This window comes from Chenopodium album, chromosome 21 (assembly GCF_948465745.1).
Source record: "Chenopodium album chromosome 21, dcCheAlbu1.1, whole genome shotgun sequence".
NCBI classification, from domain to species: Eukaryota; Viridiplantae; Streptophyta; class Magnoliopsida; order Caryophyllales; family Amaranthaceae; genus Chenopodium; species Chenopodium album.
Window position 1 is genome coordinate 15,326,182 of NC_137854.1, and position 19,794 is coordinate 15,345,975.

At 35.8% G+C, this 19,794-nt stretch overlaps 1 protein-coding gene across 2 annotated transcripts; it reads right to left on the reverse strand.

Annotated features, from left to right (window-relative positions):
- Positions 1-1,343: 1,343 nt before the first annotated feature.
- On the reverse strand, positions 1,344-19,499 carry LOC145602988 (DExH-box ATP-dependent RNA helicase DExH5, mitochondrial-like). 2 transcript variants are annotated; one of them, XM_081659123.1, is made up of 19 exons: positions 18,832-19,499; positions 15,157-15,311; positions 14,995-15,082; positions 13,813-14,058; positions 13,600-13,695; positions 12,561-12,749; positions 12,313-12,472; positions 12,102-12,232; positions 8,629-8,796; positions 8,250-8,522; positions 7,897-8,091; positions 5,368-5,571; positions 5,137-5,206; positions 4,884-5,032; positions 4,421-4,726; positions 3,323-3,382; positions 3,042-3,194; positions 2,660-2,770; positions 1,344-2,453 (listed from the first exon to the last, which is right to left on the reverse strand). In XM_081659123.1, the coding sequence occupies exons 1-19, from the start codon at positions 19,288-19,290 to the stop codon at positions 1,986-1,988; spliced, it is 3,681 nt and encodes a 1,226-aa protein (XP_081515249.1). In that variant the 5' UTR covers positions 19,291-19,499; the 3' UTR covers positions 1,344-1,985. The 2 variants fall into 2 exon arrangements, with proteins under 2 accessions (XP_081515249.1, XP_081515248.1); XM_081659122.1 differs by having other exon boundaries at positions 15,157-15,317.
- Between the last annotated feature and the right edge of the window lie 295 nt (positions 19,500-19,794).

Consider the following 19,794-nt stretch of genomic DNA (forward strand, 5'->3'; position numbering starts at 1 on the left):
ATCTAAAAAAGATACGTTGGACTTGAAAATTCAGATGGTGTTTACTATCCAAATCTATTAGTAATTCCATATGTATATTTTTTTTTTTGGTGAACGGAATTCCATATGTATAAAATTGAAATGTTTCTTTTGGCCAATGCAAAACTTTGAATAATAATATCTTTAATCATTAATAAGTAAAAATTATAACAATTAAACATTTATAAACAATTTATTGAGACGATTTCAATAAGTATTCAAAAGATTAATATTTTTTTTGTCATACATAAATTATTAACAGTAACATTAGTCAAAGTGGATTTTATCAAAACTTTCTACTTTAAAAAATATAGAGCAACTTAAAACACTCCATTTTATCTTGAAAATTTTCAAGTCACTAGATATAGAGGAGTTGAGAAGGGCTTCCTAATGTTTAATTTTTTTTCTTACCTTTCAATAATAATAATAATAATAATAATAATAATAATAATAATAATAATAATAATAATAAATAAATAAATAAATAAATAAATAAATAAATAAATAAATAAACATGGATATGGAGGAATAAACTACTTTGCCAAAGGCAGACCCAATTCGATCTCCCATTAATCAGTCAAAAAAAAACCCATTTAATACTTGGTAGTCTATAAGTTTCAATAAAATTAGGGGGCGTTTGGTTTGCAGAATATAGGTATGAGGTATGGGTTTAGAATGACTAAAACCCATACCATATGTTTGGTTGTCAAAAGTATGAGTATTAAACCCATACCTCAAACCCATGAGGTATGGGGTTTAGAAACCTTGGGGGGGAGGTGGGTTTGGCTCATTCCATTCTCTTAGGTATCAAATAAAAAGAGGAAATAGTTAGAGATTCCATTCCAGAATTGAACCAAACACATGATATTAAGTATCAAGTTCCAACCCGATACCACCCTAACCCCATTCCCGATTCCAAACCCATACCACTCTACAAACCAAACGCCCCCTTAATATGAATGGGTCAGTAACTATATTACAACTATGACGTATTCCTCTTCTGTTTGGTGTTACAACAGTATAATGTATAAACTACAAAGAAAATGTTATAAAACAAAACACTCAATAGGCAGATACCAGAGGTTTAAACAAAAAAAAAATGAACCTGCTGATACATGTCAATAGAAACAAACACGTATGAAGAGAACCAAAATTCAAAACTAGATTACAGATTAACAAGACGCCTAAACACAATTATTACGTCGTTGCTTCCATTGGTTTAAAGGCAGTCATAATAGCTGAAAAAATGATGAAGACAGGATACCTGCCTAAGGAATGAATATATATCATACAACGAATAGGAGCAGGAGAGTCAATCTCCTTCATTTCACAGGTACTGCATTGATAAATTTTATAAGCTATACTGAGGCACAAATCATTTTTGTACAAATGGACTAATTACCAGTAATAGTCCCTAATATCTCTCTAGTTGCAATTTACAATATAGAATTGGATGTAACCTTTTCTGTGACTACTATCCCAAAATGGGGTGACATGTAAAGAGCAAAGCTCTTTTCCTAGCCATTTCGCCCCCCTCACCCCACCTCCCTCTCTCTCCCTATTTTCCGCTACGTGCAAAATATATGGCAGTGTATTTCCTACCAAGCAGAAGGTACTAAATGAACTCTATAACTCCCATATTTTTGTACACAAAATATCATCTGTGGTCATCTTCTTTCGAGAATTATCCCCCTGCACCCCTCCAATTTTTCCACTTTGGTCAAAAGCAAGCATTTCCCATGGCGTTCTCTCATGAGAATGTTGACCATCAATATTTTCCTCTTCGATCATGAACAAGCATTTCCCATGGTGTCCTCTCACCAGAATGTTGACAATCAATAAATGACTGGTGAATACACTCAACTCGATCACACAACTATCCAATCTTAAGGCGTCATCAGGCTCTGCATGCAGCATCTGCTGAGTGCAACCTAATAATGCAGTTTTCAGTCAGTACATGTCAAGTATCAGTTGTGACACCTCTTGCTCTTTTTTAGCAGCATTGACATGTGATTAACATATTCATTTCCCATCTGGGTACCACCCATAAGCCACTCTAGAGCTTCAGAAGCTGCATCTTTCTCTGCACTCTTCTTGTTGTTGCAAGGTCGCCCCATGATCTGCATTCCATTGAACTCTACAGAAGCTCTGAACTGATTATTTGACAGTTGCTTCACTTTATATGTAGGGGCAGTATACCCGGCCCTTGTAACTAAAGTTTGAAGTTGACTCTTAGAGTTATCACCGCCAGGTCCACTTTGAGTTCTAGAAGACAAAGCTGGCACCATTGGTGAGATAGATGATTTAGTAACAGTAGGCTTTAGAATCTGGCGGCAAAACACAAATCGACCATCACATTTGTCCTCTGTAACAAGAAGCTTTGCGGCAAACAGAAGGTCCTGATAAGCGCATGTATCCATTCTGGGATTTTGGAGCTGCAAGCAAAATATATATATATTATTGTAAGACTTAACACCAGACAGCATTAAGCCATAAACGTGTGGAGTGACTTCATATCTAATCAAATTGGAGAAACAAAAGCCTCCACAATCAGTCATACGAAGTGAACATTATATTTCTTTATGTATGTTCCCACTGAAATTTGGACTCATAGAGCACCCCTGTAACGAGCTTTACTTACTTTGAGCTGTATGAAATCCTCCAATTCTCTCTTCAGGTTCAAGTATGTTTCTGCCATCATAGGTTTCATAAAAAATTCCAAGTATCCTCCCAGCATTTTCAGATGTCCATCCTGCCACAACAGACAGTATCGAGTGGAAATGAGGATTGCTTAAATTATAGTAGTACACAGAACCAAAGAGTTCAATTCAGACATTATCATGTTTCTGAAATGAGTTAAGAGGGATCAAGGAGTGGAAGGATGGTTAGTCCCTCCATCTCTCACCCCCCCTACCCCCGAGTGGCGGGGGTTTGATCCTCACCCCCCACCCTGTATCTTACCCAAAATATAAAAAAAGTTTCTGAAATGATTATTGTTTTGGGGAAAAGACGACTCTTCTTACCATTTCCCCTTTGTCAATGTTTCCTCCAAATAGCAACACCACAGAATCTGACACTGCAGTTGAATCACGCAGGAAAACTGAGTTGACTTTAATTTTCTCATTGAAAACAAGCCATGGATATGGAATTTTTGCCTCCCGGGCATTAACAGAATTCTGCAGCATAGAGACAGATTAATATACACTTATATCTGAGCATATTATTGAAATTGAATACTCAGTAAAACAAATAATTGTGTGTCAGGTTTCATATCCAAACAAGAGAGCTGAAGAAATGATCTTACCGAGTAAAGGTGCACCTGACCATCTTCCATTGTCTTTAATGATAATGATTTGTCATTGTGCTGGGGAAAAAATTAGGCCTATTAGTACATAGAAACTGCAGTCTGCAGGTGTGATGAAGCAACTGAATTTAAAGATAATAAAAGAGAGCAGCAGAGACTGAAGCAACTCAATTAGTACATAGAAACTGCAGTCTGCAAGTGTGATGTAGAAACTCAGCTATATAGAGACAGCAGAGACACGCAGCATACAAAATCATTTTATGACCATGCAAACCTTCTAATTTGTCCAGCTAATTACCTCATTTATAGCTCCAATCAAACTTCTTCAGAAGTTTTAAAAAACTAGATACCAGCTCTGGTTAGCTACAAACTAAACCCCCCCAAACCCCCCCCCCCCCCCTGCCCACAAAAAGGCAAAAAGAACACACACATATAGTGACCCCTAATGTTGGGGGCAAACTTCTACTTTTTATGATTGAATTAGTGATTTACTATCACAAGCTTTTTTAAAAAAAAAAAACAATTTATAACAGTTTAAAGATTTTCTAATGTTAATTGGACTAATATATCTTAAAATAATTTTTGGAAGTACAGTCAACAAACAGTGTCTTCAAAAAGTTTTTTTATTTTTTTTTATTTTTTTTTTATTTTTTTAATTTTTTAAGAAACTAGTAGACATGCAAAGTTATGGTTGTGACCAAGAAGGGAAATGTGCAAGAGAAAACAAGCTAGTAATGGCAGAAGTATCACTCTTACAACTGAAGATTGATTCTATTTAAAAATGGGGGAAAAAGAAGTGAGGAGTGAAACATGGCAGCATGGCCTTGATGACCACTGATAACACCAACAAAATTCAAGGAAAGATTATATGTTGTGGTTTAGATGTAAATTTTAAAGATATTTTTCTTCCTAAAGTCCACTTCCTGTTATTTTTCAAGCGATTCCGGACGATATAGCATGGCAAGGTACATTAGCATGATATGAACCCTTGCAAAGTCATAATAACATAGGTTCATGCACAATAGTTTACAGTATACTGATTGCCATGGAGGGAGGAAAATAGGTTTTAGGCTTTTAGCTGATAGTTAAACCACTCACCACAACAGAACAGATTCCTGGATACAATCCATAGCATATAACTGCACGGACAAGCTTGTCGCCATGGCTCCATCCGTTGAAGGAAGATGGGTTGTCATCAACTAGTCCGGTATCCTTCAACAAAGTATAGAATTCCTTCCGAAGGGAATCAATTGCTTTCATGGACTGTACTGAGAGAAAGTTTTTCCAGCAGTAGTCATAACCACCGTACTCTTTCTCAGCACTTTTCCAGCCATCATAAGCACGCACAAGTGCAAGATGGTCACTATAATCACGTGAAAACTGAGCTTTAGCAGCCTCTGCAAGCTGAAGAGAAGAACCAACACAAACTTATAAAACTTCACAAATATCATAACTGAATTGCATTAAGTCATTTCAAAGTACATAAAAGAACTAAACATAAAGATGAGAAATAGGTGCACTTGGGCACGTGACCCATGAAAGGGATTAAGTTTTGACTTACGTCTTTCTTGTCCATAGGTGTCAGAAAAGGATCTCTCACGCTAAGGCCAGCAACAATGGTCAATACAGGATCCAGGCAGTTAAATATGGCACCTAACACCAGCATTTTCCCAAGTTTTGGCTCCATGGGTAGCATTGTCAGGTATCGACCTGCCAAAATATTGATGGCAATAATGTTATCAAAAATTAAATTAAAAATTTCAACAAAGATCCCAGCAGGCAGAGAAGACTGCATAATATATTTGACCACACACCTAGAGCAGTGAGATTTTCATCTGCGTCCAACGCCCTGATGACCTTCAAATATTCTATAGCATTTTGAACCTATACAATTAAAATCATAAGAAACATAAACAAAATGAATGTTGTGAAGAGTGAAAATTAGGAAGCCAAAACAGCTGAAGCGAGAACATTCCAAAAGTATAATGTAACACATTACACACTAAGAAAAAAGGATCTAAAAAATTTAAGAATTTAAAAGTTACCGCCAGTAGTTCGGGTGACTGTAGAGCACTGGACAAGAACTCAGAGATACTGCCAAGTTTTAAACTTTTGATCTGCAAGCAGAGAGACTGTAGAGGTGTCCTCAGAATTTCTGGAAGCTGGTACTCTGCAAAAGCATCATACACACATCTTGGGTAGAGATGGTAACATTCTCCAGGTTGAACACGACCAGCCCTTCCTCTTCTCTACATTAGTAAGGAATAAATTCAGTGAGGACATTTTCAGCAGGCAATCAGTACTTTATTAATTACTACCTTTATTCTTAATAATTCTTTAACACTTTCCCCATTAGTCTGTTCCTTAAAGTTCTTTAAACTTCGACATTATTCAATTTATGCCATTCTTCATCAGCTACCTTACCCTGCAATATTTACACTTCCCACTAACTCTCTCTTACTTATTCCACATTTTTCTTACACCAACTCACCTTTTTACTCCCTCTCTCTAACTTAATCCACTTTTTCTTACACCCACTTACCACATAAACACTAGCTTCAATTGCCTAAGTTCTCATGAGAATAGTCAACATCGAGAACTAATAGAAACAGAGGTAGTATTTCAATACATAGACTTTAGTGATGCTTCGGGGAGGGAAAAAAAAAAAAAAAAAAAAAAAAAAACCCTTAGTTTTAAAACTCTCTATGTATATTGCGCATTACAAGATTTTATTAACACCTATTTGTTTGAATAATCTTGGTGCTAATTCACCATAAATGGCTTTAAACAAAAGGTTTTTGTCATATACCACCTTTTAGCTAGATGCCTTCTCAAGAAATATTCATTTAAATTATAAAACACCTTTTATATGGTTTTCGTACTATTTACCATGCTTGAAATTTAAGTGACCATTTTGTCCACATTATCATGAATAATAATCGTATGCGATATTTACAACAACAACAACAAAGCATTATTCCCAAAATAATTTGGGGTCGATTAACATGAATCATCATAAGGAAGTGTAAGATATAAAGAAAGGGACATACCAAAATAACCAGTTAAAAAAGTTTGAAAAAAGGTGAGTATAATGAGAAAAAGAAAGCGCATTCAAGAAAAATTAAGGGAGTTTTAAATGAGAACCAAAAATAAATTTCAAGAAAGTTTTAAAGTAATGGTTAAAACGTTGGAGTAAAAATCATAAAGGTTTGAGAAAACTTTAACAAAGGAAATCAATACAGTTCATAAAACACTAGGGAAATAAAAGTAAATACTAAAATAAATTTTAAAAAGTATATATATAATCATGACACGTCATTGACGTGAATTTTCTCCCTTCACACTGCCTTATCCAACACCATGATTTTCTTAATACCCAAAGCACTCATGTCACTCTCAAGTCTCAATCACCCTCTTCCAAGTTTTCTTAGGTCTTAACCTATCTCTTGCAATCCCATCGATTTGCTCACCCTCTTCCAAGTTTTCTTAGGTCTTCCCCTATCTCTTGCAATCCCAACAATTTGCTCACCCTCTTTCAAGTTTTCTAAGGTCTCATATGCAACATTTATAATGGAAAAATAGTCAATTCAGGTGCAAGGGTGCAAACTTTAAATTTGTTGACACCTAATAAAGCCCTAAAGCTGAATAATTCAATTTGGAACACAATGCTTTAAAACTCTATAGGACAGGTACATGTGGACCCTAGCTAGGGCACCTAGGGTCCATGATGAAAAATTGTGTGTATTTTAGTGAATACTAAAACTGTTGATATAGATTTATAGTTATTCATGAACACTCTTGATTCCATTGTTGTTATTTGGGTCACATTTTGCATTCCCACTCCAAATTTTCCAACTCTTTAATAAAAATTTGCACTCTGAATTTTCCATTTTACTTCAATCAGCGTCAAAACTGAAATTTCAGACTTTCGTCTCCGTAATTTAACCGTCCCTTGTGCTCTAGACTCAATTGATCACGGAACTTCATCTTGTAGAGACTTTGTCAACTCGTCAATCAACACTGCAAAGAGAAATAGATTCGTATTGATGAGTGTCCCTCTTACACTTGCTCTACCAATTGTTCTCACTATACTGTACAGATCCTCCACTGATACTCCTGTCACCATATGCTAAATGAAATTCAGCAGACATTAACATCTAGCTTCCATTCAAGATGATTTCGAGGTACCCCTAAGCCCCGAGCCAACCAGCTCTACTACAATGCAAAAAAATTCTCAGAGTTCCAGGGATCCAATAAGGAAGAAAATGTTTGATTACCCACTCAGTCCACCATCAAGGCAAGTGGGCATTAATCCAGGATAGCCTTTACATTGGCAGGAGGGGAACAAAGAAAATGCAGTACAGGTTTACGATAATACAACACCATATGTTAAAGGGAGATGATGCCTCACTCATTCAAACCCATACACACTCAAGCATGTTGGACAATAAACAAGAAAATAATGAATTCACCGGGATAAGCCTGCAGTGGTCCTATCTAAACAAATATGATCACAAGTTCACAACAAAAGTTTCATATCCTTGAATATGTGTTGGACGCAAGATGAAAGTTACCTGTTGGGCAGAAACCTTTGCAATCCAAGAAGGAAGCAAGCAAGGAGTATTATTTAAGGCATCATATGATGTCTCCTTTGCCTTGCCACAGTCAACAACATAAACCACATCATCAATTGTGATACTCGTCTCCGCAATATTAGTAGCCAGCACTATTTTCCGCACCCCATCTTCTGGTTTCTCAAATATTAGCCTCTGTCCAAATCAACATGTGCAATGTAAAATTGATGACAAATGACAAAAGAAATGAAGAATGAAATAATGACATGAAGTTCAGATGAAATGCCATCTCATAGAACAGGCACGAAGATATAAGTTCAGTTACAAGTAATATTGAGGGACATGCAATTTACCTGTTCCGAACTTGCCATAGAACTGTGGCAAGCAAGCACCAAGACTCTATTTGGATCTCCCAAGATGGGATGAGCTTGGAGTTTGTCCTTAAGTGAACTTATGTCATCCCATCCGGTCATGAAAACTAGCACAGCGCCAGGCCCTTCATGTTCACATATATTACATAACAGATTTTCAATCAGATTAAACCCCATGGAATCTGGATTCCAACAAGCTAAAGATTCCCTAGTCTGTGTACTATACTCCCTGAAGTCAGCAGCAGCAAGAGCATTCTGGTTTATTACAAAAATAAATAAATAAATAAATAGATAAATAAAATTTAAGACTATAAAAAGATGTGGTAAACAAAATAGAGGTCCAAGCCATTTAGCTGCTTACCTCAACAACTGAGGCAATTTGACTCTTTCGTTTCCTGAAGCCCTGTTTGTTCATCTTCCATGATCTATCTAGACCATAATCATCTATCTGATTGTAAGGAGTCATTCTATATCCAGACATTTCTAATATATCTTCAAGGAAATAAGTTCGAACAGGGTAGGTGAATCCCTGGAAAATCCAAAAGTGCAGAGGTAAACCTCAATAAGTTCAATCAAAAAGCAACAAACCAAATGACCATTATGAACATGAAATGTACTTTTAAAGAATTGCAAAATCAGAAATTACAACGCCAGTGTATCAAGTGTCATCAAAGATTGAAAAAGATTCAGGGAGTTGCAAACACCCTAAAAATCCTTGGTTTACATATCTAATATGATAAATAGAATTAGGAGATTGTTGGTTAAACTCAAGGGAAAGCAAAAAAAATCAAGAAAGAATAAAAATCCTCATTTTTTATTCGGGAGAGAAAAAAGGTCTTTGACTCTCAAACTAGCACTAGAATATTAGAAAAACGAAAACTTAATACCAATGAATCTCACAACACCAATCTAGTGCCTGCCCTTTCTCTAACCACCACATATGAACATGAAATGTACTTTTAAAGAATTGCAAAATCAGAAATTACAACGCCAGTGTATCAAGTGTCATCAAAGATTGAAAAAGATTCAGGGAGTTGCAAACACCCTAAAAATCCTTGGTTTACATATCTAATATGATAAATAGAATTAGGAGATTGTTGGTTCAACTCAAGGGAAAGCAAAAAAAATCAAGAAAGAATAAAAATCCTCATTTTTTATTCGGGAGAGAAAAAAGGTCTTTGACTCTCAAACTAGCACTAGAATATTAGAAAAACGAAAACTTAATACCAATGAATCTCACAACACCAATCTAGTGCCTGCCCTTTCTCTAACCACCACAAGGGAAGCATTTAGCATTCTTTAAATAAGTGATGCCGCCACATACATTGCCGCCTTCCTAGTTCAGACATGTGCAAGGCGCAGCAAGGCACAACGGGCCCCTGGGACCTCCGGCCTAGGCACAAGGCGAAGGCATGCACCTTTTATAAGCGAGGCACACCCTTTTCACCTTTATTTTTTAAATTGTGGAGCATTAATCAATAGAAGAGGCCTAGTTTTAGTAAAATCTAAGGCAAAAACAAGAAAATAAAAGGCTGTGAATATGGAACTTTAGATGAAGACACAGGCCCACATGATTATAAGTTATTTGCAAAAGGAGGCCCTAAAGCTCACATGAATACACAGAAGAAATAAGAAATTTCTGTCAAAAAAAATAAAAAGAAAGAAGAAACAGAGAAAAGAGGGTGACTTAGTCATCATCTGAAGGCTGTCAGCCTTGGGGGGCATGGTAACAGAAAAAAGAAATAGAAAGGAGAGGCAACAGAAACACATGATGAAGAGAGGTGAAAGATTGCAGAGAGAGAGAGAGAGAGAGAGAGAGTTAACCCTGATAAGCTTCACCGGCAACAATTTAGTGCTAGTAATCACTTGAGAAGGCTAGTCGGCAAAGTTTGTCATAACTCCAATTGTCAGTTTTACCAAACTTTGCATATTAATGTTTAACTCATTGTATCGGGGACTATTAATTTCGGGTACAAATTATAGCAATAAAAGATTTGGTCAAATGGTTTTAAATTTTAACTGACCAAAAAAAATCGATTTGTCTTAAGTTGGAAAATCAGATCCCCTAATTATTTGTCACATCACTACAAAAAGCGGCCAAAGGAGCTGCTCTTATGCCTCGCCGTAGGTGGCTGAACACCTGCCCTTCCTTGTGTCAGTTTGTACCTAGCTTAACCTAACCCTTCAAAGCTGCTATTCTTGGCCTAGACTTGTCCCTCGCCGATCGCAGAGGGGCACGCGTTTAAAATTAAGGCTACCCATGTTCACTTTTGTCTCGGTATTTTTCTCGATGCTTCCATTATCATATACAAGGGTTTCTAACTCAGATCTGGATTCCAGAATATGATCAGACTACTAGAACAACATAAGGAGTTCACTTTGTAGTTGGTAATGTTTTATCAATTTGGCATTCATTAGAAGGGTTTGATGTGGCATATGAGGTTGACTCTTGGCATCTGTGGTAATTCTGGGTTGTTTAGGAAGGGTATTTTATCAGAATGAACATGCACATAAGATATTCAAGTATATACAAAAAGAAGGTGGATTCATGCAAAACTATTTTACAACTAGAGATAAAGCTAGAAATATAGAGACCAAATCAATACATCTTCAAAGAGATAATAAAGTTGAAAGTTGTAGCCCAAAAGCATGTAAGGCATAATATAGTTACGTGGGAAGATAGAAGATTACCTTAAGAAAGAAATGAGACTGCTAAGGAAAAACTATTGCCCGGTTGTGACTAATAAATTAACTCACTTACTCATTGTTTGTGGCAAAGAAAGAAGATTCTTGAATCCATGGAAGAAAGAGAGTTACGTTATGTGAAGGAAAGGATGTAGCAACAGAGAGTCGAAGAAGGAAAAAAACAAAAGCTTGTTCAAATTACAGAGCTTATGAACATATTCTGAATAATATCATACATGATCTTTTTTATTGGAATGCATACAATCTTGAAAGGGCACAAAGATTTACTATATTACTCTTGTGTTTCAAATTAATTTCAATAGATTAATTGCATCACTTTTATTTTCCAATTACTTCTAATTAATGGTATGTTCTATTCACCTGATTTTCACTTATCTTATCTAAACTTATTAGTTTGGCTCATATTAAGGGATGTGACAAAGTTTTACACTGGTTGTCACTAGCCTACCGAAACCCTCCTTTATCCAGGTTTGGGACTAGATCGTAAGAGATGGAGGAGGAAGATTTATTCGATGACCACACGGAATAATCAAATTTGATTCTTGTAGCCGACCCCACTTATGGGATTAAGGCTTTGATTGATTGATTGATTGATTGATTATCTGAACTTATTAAAACTTATTTTAGTTGTAATTGTACTTGGGTAACCCTTACGCTGAACTTAACTGAACTTATTACAACTGAAATAAGTGAAATTTAGGTGAACAAGACAGACCCTAATTTGTAACACCTCCTTTTTTGCTAAGGATCCCACTATTATCTTAGTATTTCTCTCTCCTTTTAAAAAAATCAGTAAATTACATTTAAAATTCACATAATTTAAGTATTTTTTTAGAATGTCATGTCTCAAAGTCCATATTTAAAATTCGGAAACTTCTTGAACATGTCCACAGATCCTTAATTTCAGAATTTTCGAGTTTGAAACTTGGACACATACCCGAATCCAAGCATGCTAGGAACAAAGTACAGAGCCTTAAAGGTCATATGGTAAGCTATGAGGCAAATTAAACAAAATGGTAAACAAAATCCCATTTTCATAAAGGCATAACCTAAAATTCTTATTAATATTTTCAATTCATCCCTCGGGAGCAAGCCGAGCAACAACAAGCTAACCAAAGGAAAACTTACCGGGATATGGACAACGGGAGCACCACCAAAATAAGAAGAAAATAGCTCAGCATCTAACGTTGCACTCATCAAAATTAACTTTAACTCCGGTCTATGAGAAAGTAGCTCTCTAAGCACAATAAGAAGAAAATCTGGAAAAACAAAAAGCATTAATTAGTATTTGCTTATACAACATGGGTATGAATATGATGTTTCCAGGATGTAGTTTCACCTTCATTCATCCCACGTTCATGAATTTCATCCACAAGAACATGAGTTATGCCCTTCAAAGTCCTATCAACAAGTAATCTTCGCAGCAAGATGCCTGTTGTGCAAAATAGAAGCCGTGTATCCCTCCCTTTCATTCCCTCCAGTCGAACTTTATAGCCAACCTAGAACAACGAAGAAAGTATGGACTTAAAAACCAACCAAACTTACAGATGAGGTTAATAACAACTAAGTACAAAGCCTCAAACTCACAGATTCTCCCAATTTCTCCCCCCGCTCTGCAGCAACCCTTTCGGCTACTGACATAGCTGAGATTCGTCTTGGCTGAGTACATATAATACTGCATGAAGCTCCACGGCTAGATTCTATTTCAGACTCCAAAATAAACTGTGGAATTTGTGTAGTTTTACCACAGCCTGTTTCCCCAGAGACAATAATAACCTATTATATGACACAGTAAAAACTTTTTAAAAAATTAAAAAAAAAATATTACAATCAGACATAGAGATAGGAGATAAACTTCAGCTTTGGTACATAGTATCAAGGGGAAATGCCATCTACAAATAATTTAGTAGAGAAAAAAAAAAAAATCCAAATTAGGCTGCGATCACCTCAGATAGTGGAAAGCACAAGAAATATCAACTCATATATATTTAAGAAAAAGAACGCAACGAAAAAATGATCAAATAAAAGAATAAAAACCAAAATACATATAACAGCTTAGAGTCCATGTGGATTTCAATCACTGACATGGACCCACGAGTTTCCAGGTCCAATTTTCGAAAACATACACAGACAGAATTAATAGAATTGAAATTTATAGCAAAGAAGATTAAATATTTAAAGAGCACAAAAAAGAGATTGAGATCTTGAAATCATATAAGAAACTGAACCCTTTCCTCTTTAACTCTTTGAATAGTCACCAACAACCCCACCCCCTTCCCCCTTCCCCCTTTCCTCATTTTCCCTTATGTTCTATCCATTTTCAGCGTGTTGTCTATAGAACCTTCTTCCTTTTGTTTCTTTTTGTGCCATCAGCCAGTGATGAGCAACTAGGATACTACCACACTGTGACCTCTCCCCAAGGATGGAAAACTTAAGTTTCACTCTTCTCATCAATTGATGGCATGAGTTCTAGATCTACAGAAGAATCTTCAAGCCAATCGAAAAAAAGTAGAGAAAGGAGAAGAAAGAAGGGAAAGTCATAGAAGCTGACTTTGCACCAACATAACTGCAAAGTGGAGTAATCCTAATCCATCTGTCAAATTTGATGAATTATAACAAGAGTTACCTGATTACTTGATATAGCTGTTATCAGAGCATCTCTCTCCTTAAACGCTGGAAGGCTTCTGCGAAACTCAAGAATTTTCCTTCCTTCAGAGCATTCCTGTCACATATTTAATGCAACTCTATTACAAAATAAGAAATAGTAGACTGAACCTACTCTTAGGAGCAATAAATCTTCAGTTGTAAACAACAATGGTATACTGTAAGGATGATGAACCTGCCAAGCAAGCTGCTGATCACGAAGCTGTAAGTTTCTTCGCCTAATAATTCTCTCCATGACAACATTGCTAAGATTCAGAGGTTCTGGTTGCTCAAAGAGACCTTCATCAGCGGCTATACTACCACTACTGCTTGATCTCGAAAACCCATTAGTTTGTAAAGCATTTACACTCTTAGATTTATGAGAAAGGTAGTCAGCAAGATAAGCATCCACTCTCCTTTGCAAATTACAATCTACTACAACCTGTGAATTGATTGTAGCAAGAGCTAAGAGAGTAAGAAGTCTTAAAAATGAGTTGTAAAGAGAATTGAAGATCTTAGAAATAGCAGAGTTGGAAGTATATATATAAGGAAAGGCTCTCATGAAAGCCCCTCCTTTATTAATTGTGTTCTAAGATTTGTAATCACATGTTTTAGATTTTACTAAATCATACTTGCTCCGCTTTTCTTTTACTTGCAACACTTCCCTAAAAAGGAAATGTCACAATACTTGCAACACACTATAAAAGGAAAGTTACTTTAGGGAAAAACTATACTATATCCCTTATTTAAAGCACATGGCCCACTAAATTACACTCCTAACAACCACTCATCCTATTTTAAGTTTATTATATCACGTAAACCCTACCTTTCTTAATTACCGCGCTAACGGGTGTGTTGCATGTAAAAGAAAACGGAGGAAGTATGTTCTAAATTTCCTCAAAAAAAAAAAATAATAATAATAATAAAAATAATCATATGTTCTAAATTATTACTAATATGTTCCAAACTTTTACTCACATGTTCTAAATTTTACTCATATATTCCAAGTTTTTAAACCAAGTGATTTAATTTTTACTCACATATTCTAAATCTTAAATCAAATGTTCTAAATTTTAAATTAGGTTTTTCAAATATTTACTCACATGTATTACTCATGTAGACGTTCATATGTCCTAAATTTTAAATCATGTGTTCTAAATTTTTAATTATATGTTTTGAATATTTGCTCGTTTGTTCTAAATTTTACTCACATGTACTAAATTTTAGATGGACCTATTCTCACCAGATCCGCGTATATATATATATTCTGGCAGCTCACTAACTTAGAAATATTGGAGAACAAGAATCAATGCAAAGTAGAACAATGACATGACATCATCAAAATGTATTGGAAGTAGAAGCTGCAGTAGTGCAGTACCTCTCTCTGGGGACGCTTTTCATCAAGATCAAATCTATAGTTAGGCAGTGGAATCTTGCTAAACACAACTACTTTGACGTATGAATGACTGCAAAAAGGCAACATATAGCATGAGAATAGAAGCAGACTAAAGCAGCAAAATCTTTATCAAACTCAACATACCTATATAAACCCATACTATTTGCCAAAGAAGCTATCTGTTCAAAGTCACGTCTGTCTTTTTTATCCCTGGATATCAATTCTTGCTTATCCTTGTCTCGTAGAAGCATGTTAAACTTCCATTTCCATTGATCCACATTATCAGCAAATGAAGCAGGCTGAAACTACATTGAAATTTTAGTCAACGTGTTTGAAGACATCAGAAAATAATAGAGAAAAAAATTGACTAAGCCGAAAAAGCATGATAGAAGTGATCAAGTTTACACACTAGCCTTCTTTCTCTCTTTCCCCTTGTTCCCACATAACCACTATATTCTTGTTTGTGCTGGCATCAAGTATATTGTGGCCAGCAACCCCGTTTCTTAGATTTTGAAGTTGAATTTCTTTTCTTTAGGGTTTTTTATAAGATCACTTTTCCCTGAAATTGTATCATTATTTAACAATGCATAGATTTTAATACAATCATAAGCCATCCTTTGTTTTATTGGGTTTGAGGTGCAATGCGGCGCAAAGGGTCCCTAGGACAAGGTGCAATGCGGCGCAAAGGGTCCCCGGGGCCAAGGTGCATTGGTGCAAAGCAAAGGTGTGCACCTTTTGGAAATTGAGGCGCACCAAACTCCCAAAGATCCTAATTTATGCTGAACTAGTTGTGCTTTCTGCCACAGAGAAGGTGTGATAGGGAATCACCACTAAATTAAATGCCTTCTATAAAAAAAATGAAAAATAAAATGAAAAAAGATCAGAGAAGAGGGCAGGACTTGAGGAGGGGCTCACTAACTCAATATTCGAGAGGGTGGTCACCTACCTAGATGGGAGTGACTCAGTGGGACAAAATATATAGAAGGAAGAAAGCATTTGAATTTATATAGGGCTCCTGCTTGCTACTGGTAGTATAGGGTAATCAAAGTAGCAGGGAAAAAAAAAGACGTAGATCGAAGAAGAACGGAAGAGATAAAGAAGGAAGAAAGAAAAATAAGAGAGAGAGAGAGAGAGAGAGGGGCGATGAAAGAGAGGGTGAGAGTCATATTTTGAAGCGAGATAAAACTGAACTAACCTGATTAGGCTTGACCAGATATGGCCACCGGGCCAGATAGTGTCTACAACTATAACGAAGAAGTCTCACCGGCAACGAAAGTCATACCAGCAACCACCAACTTGTCAATCAATTCCTAACCACGAATCAGGTTTTTTTTTTTGGTCATTAGGGATTTAGAATGAAGTAATTTCATGCAATTAACAGAGGGCTTTTGCTCCAATTTACATCATAAAGATTGGGTAATATTAAGTTTGAATATTTATAATTGATGTCAACCCAAATTTTAGTTTACGAGGAAAAATTAATTTTAAGAACATACTGGATAGAGTTTGTTATTTTGTTGCATGTGAATGAATTTCAGTTCTACCAAAAAAAAAGAATAAATTTCAGGAGAAATGAACATCAACAGTCCCAATAATGGCAATTTCATTTTGAAAAGTTCCAATCTAGTAAACCATTTAAGCAGAAAATGTTCAACACGTGTCACTTCAACTTTTTTATCAATCTCACCCCTCTCCACCCCCACTACCAGGACCCTCCCGGCCTCCCCCCCTCCCAACCCGCCACCAACTCTCTCACAACTCTCTCCACAAGTCCCAAACAACAACCTTCTATGACCAACCCATTCAGCCCCACACTCAGAAATCAAATCACCAACTCACCTCCCACCCACCGCTTCCACTCCCAAAAGCCCACTTTTACAGCCAACCCTTCTTCCCCAACCTAAGCAGCATCCCTTCCCATCATAAACTCATCTTTAATGCTTAACTAGTTCCCCATTATTATATATATTTTTTCTTCTTCTTACAATCGCAATGAAAGCCAGCCCCATTGCATTGCATTCCAAGTAATAACTTCCTCCCTCTCCTTTGCCACCCTACCTAAGATAAGTTCAGATAATGATTGATATCTTATTCACAGATATAGAACATTATCTCTTAAACTTTCAACATCATAGACTTTAAGCAGCTATTTTCTTCACGGTTCAAATCTTAGGAAAATGGACAAAACCCAAGTATCATACAACTACCAAACTTGTTATGTTAACTATGGCTAAAGGATGTTTAGTTGAGATATATTCCTATAAACAGCAATAAGGATGGTCATAATGATACTAATATAAATAATATTAATAGGTTCCTTTTAGCAAAATAATTAAGTTGAACAAAACAAGTTCAGTTGAACAAGAAAAAACTCTATAAGCTAAAGAGAACAAAATATTGAGGTTCAATTGAAGGAATTTCTAGCAAGTTGAGACCTATAAGGTCATTTTTCACAATCCATAACTTAATCCCGCTCTATCTCCAATGACAAAGCATGTGTGGGAAATTGCTTCATCAAAGGTGTTATAGGAGAACATTATGCCTTTTCTCCACAAACAAAGTGGTCATTGCCACTAATAACCTCAATGCATATTTTGTAACTAAAATAACATCACGAACATGGCAACTCAAATCTACAACCTTCGAATAAAATATTGCCATTCATTTCCTTCATCCCAAATCTTAAGGATTGTAGTATCGTATGATCCTACTTGGATTTAAAAAAATGAGAAGTAGGATTTTAATATGATCCTATAATTTTACCATCCTATTATCAGTTCCTACAGTTAAAGATAACATGGAGTTTTTTTAAGTACATATGCACATTTGTTTAAAGTATTCATCCATAGCTACTAAATAAACACAATTCAAAGAAATTTACTCAAATGATAAATTGACGTTAATCATATTTAAAAGTAAACCATATTTTGAATACCTTGAGCACAATGTACCGTTAATTATTGCAGTTAAATGAAAATTGAACTTAATGGAGCAAAGTAATTGTTTCTAGTATTTAAATTAGATAAAAAAAAATTAAAAAAAAAAAACTTAATTTTATGTCAAAATGTAGCATAATGTATACTCTTTTCGCTTGTAAGTAGGATCATACAATCCTACTATTTGATTCTACCGATTCGACCCACCACCCACCCACCTCAACAATCCCCGTTAGGATCTCCCAATCTTAATAACCTTGCCTATAATGAGAAGGAACAAAAAAATGCCACCCCTTTGCCCTCTCCAATGATATGTAGACCTGACATCAATAACTATATTCTCAATCCGCCATCTCTACAGTTGATACACTTTTAGGGGGTTTTTAAACATCATAAATGAAATGGAAATGATTCAAATGAGTAGGGGAAAGGGTAATGATAAACATTACCTTTACTATATATTTGGTATCCTAGAGGAATAGAACAATTTGATTAGATTGTGATCGAGTAAGGAAACGTATTTTGTTTCCACTAGTTTGTCAAGGGTAACAAATTGAAGGATTTTGTTACCCTCGGGCAACGGTATTTGTTACTTTTAACCCATACCAAACAACTAGAAATGGAAACAATTAATTGAATTTGTTTCCTACACCTAAAAATAACGATACCAAAAGCCCCCTCAAAGGTACTACAAATGAAGTGAGACCAAAATATAAATTTCATTATGCTACAAAATACCATCAATAAGTCAATAACCCTTCTAATCATTATAACTATAATGCAATACATGCTTCACTCTTCAAATTCCATGCAAAATCAAATTAATCTATCTCAATAAAAACCAGCAATAATAAATAAATGCAACAAAAATGAGAGTACTTACCCCAGAAGAATACGAAGGCAGCTCAGACTCCCCAAATTCGCGGTCAGACCCCTCTTCGGAAACTTCATCGACAACCGAACTCGGCTGATTATCACTAATTTGACGATCATACTGAAACAAATTACCACTCTTGGGTTGACTATAGAACTTATAGTGAAAACTATTCGAATTTCCATTCCCATTCCCAAATCCCTTACTCTGTTGCTTCGGATTAGGAGAAGGCGACACATTCCGCTGTTGATTAAACTGAAAATGCCCAATTCCAGCACTTTGATTCTGACTATTACAACAAATTGTAGCATCAAAATTAGGGTTAGGGCTTAAACTAACAGTTTGATGATTGTCGATATTACTGCTGAGAATTGGAGATTGTGGAGAAGCCGAAGAAGGGACGGTGATAACTGACCGCAGCCGCTGGTGCGGTGGCACGTACACCGTAGATTGCGGCCGATCTTTCATTGTTTGTAGGTGTGCAAAATTTAGGGGTTTTTTGTGATTGAATTTGCAGGATAAAGGATGAAGATGAAATTAGGGTTTTAGTGTGAATTGATGAGAATGAAGACGATGATGATGGTGTAATGGGAGTTAGAGTTGATTGTTGTGTGTCAGTTGAAGTGGTAACGGAAGAAAGTGTCAAAAAATACAATGTCTGACCTCTGCTGAGGTGTGTAAATTCTGCTTCTTACTCCATAGTACAGTAGTAACGAGAAAATACTACCAACAAGTTATGTTTATATGAGGGTAGAAAGGTCATTTAAAGTCGTAAAAATGCGAAAGAACCTTTAATATCATACTTACCGCGTTAACCGCAATTTCTATTGTACTCCTAGAGTATCCGGGATTAAAACAACACAGTTATTTTAAAAAAAAATATCCTTAAATGAGTACAGGAGAGATAAAATCTGATAAAAATTAGGGATTATAATACCCTAAATCAGTCAATTAAGATGGGGAAGGGGGGAA

Bases quoted from the DNA above. Each gene is read 5' to 3' on its own strand.
- LOC145602988 (XM_081659122.1), bottom strand. From the start codon at position 19,290: ATGAAAGATCGGCCGCAATCTACGGTGTACGTGCCACCGCACCAGCGG. The intron at 14,059-14,994 runs GTACTGCACTAC...ATCAATTCACAG, and splicing joins AAAAGCGTCCCCAGAGAGAG to GTTGTAGTAGATTGTAATTT. The intron at 5,207-5,367 runs GTAACTTTTAAA...TTAATTGTATAG, and splicing joins AGTCACCCGAACTACTGGCG to GTTCAAAATGCTATAGAATA.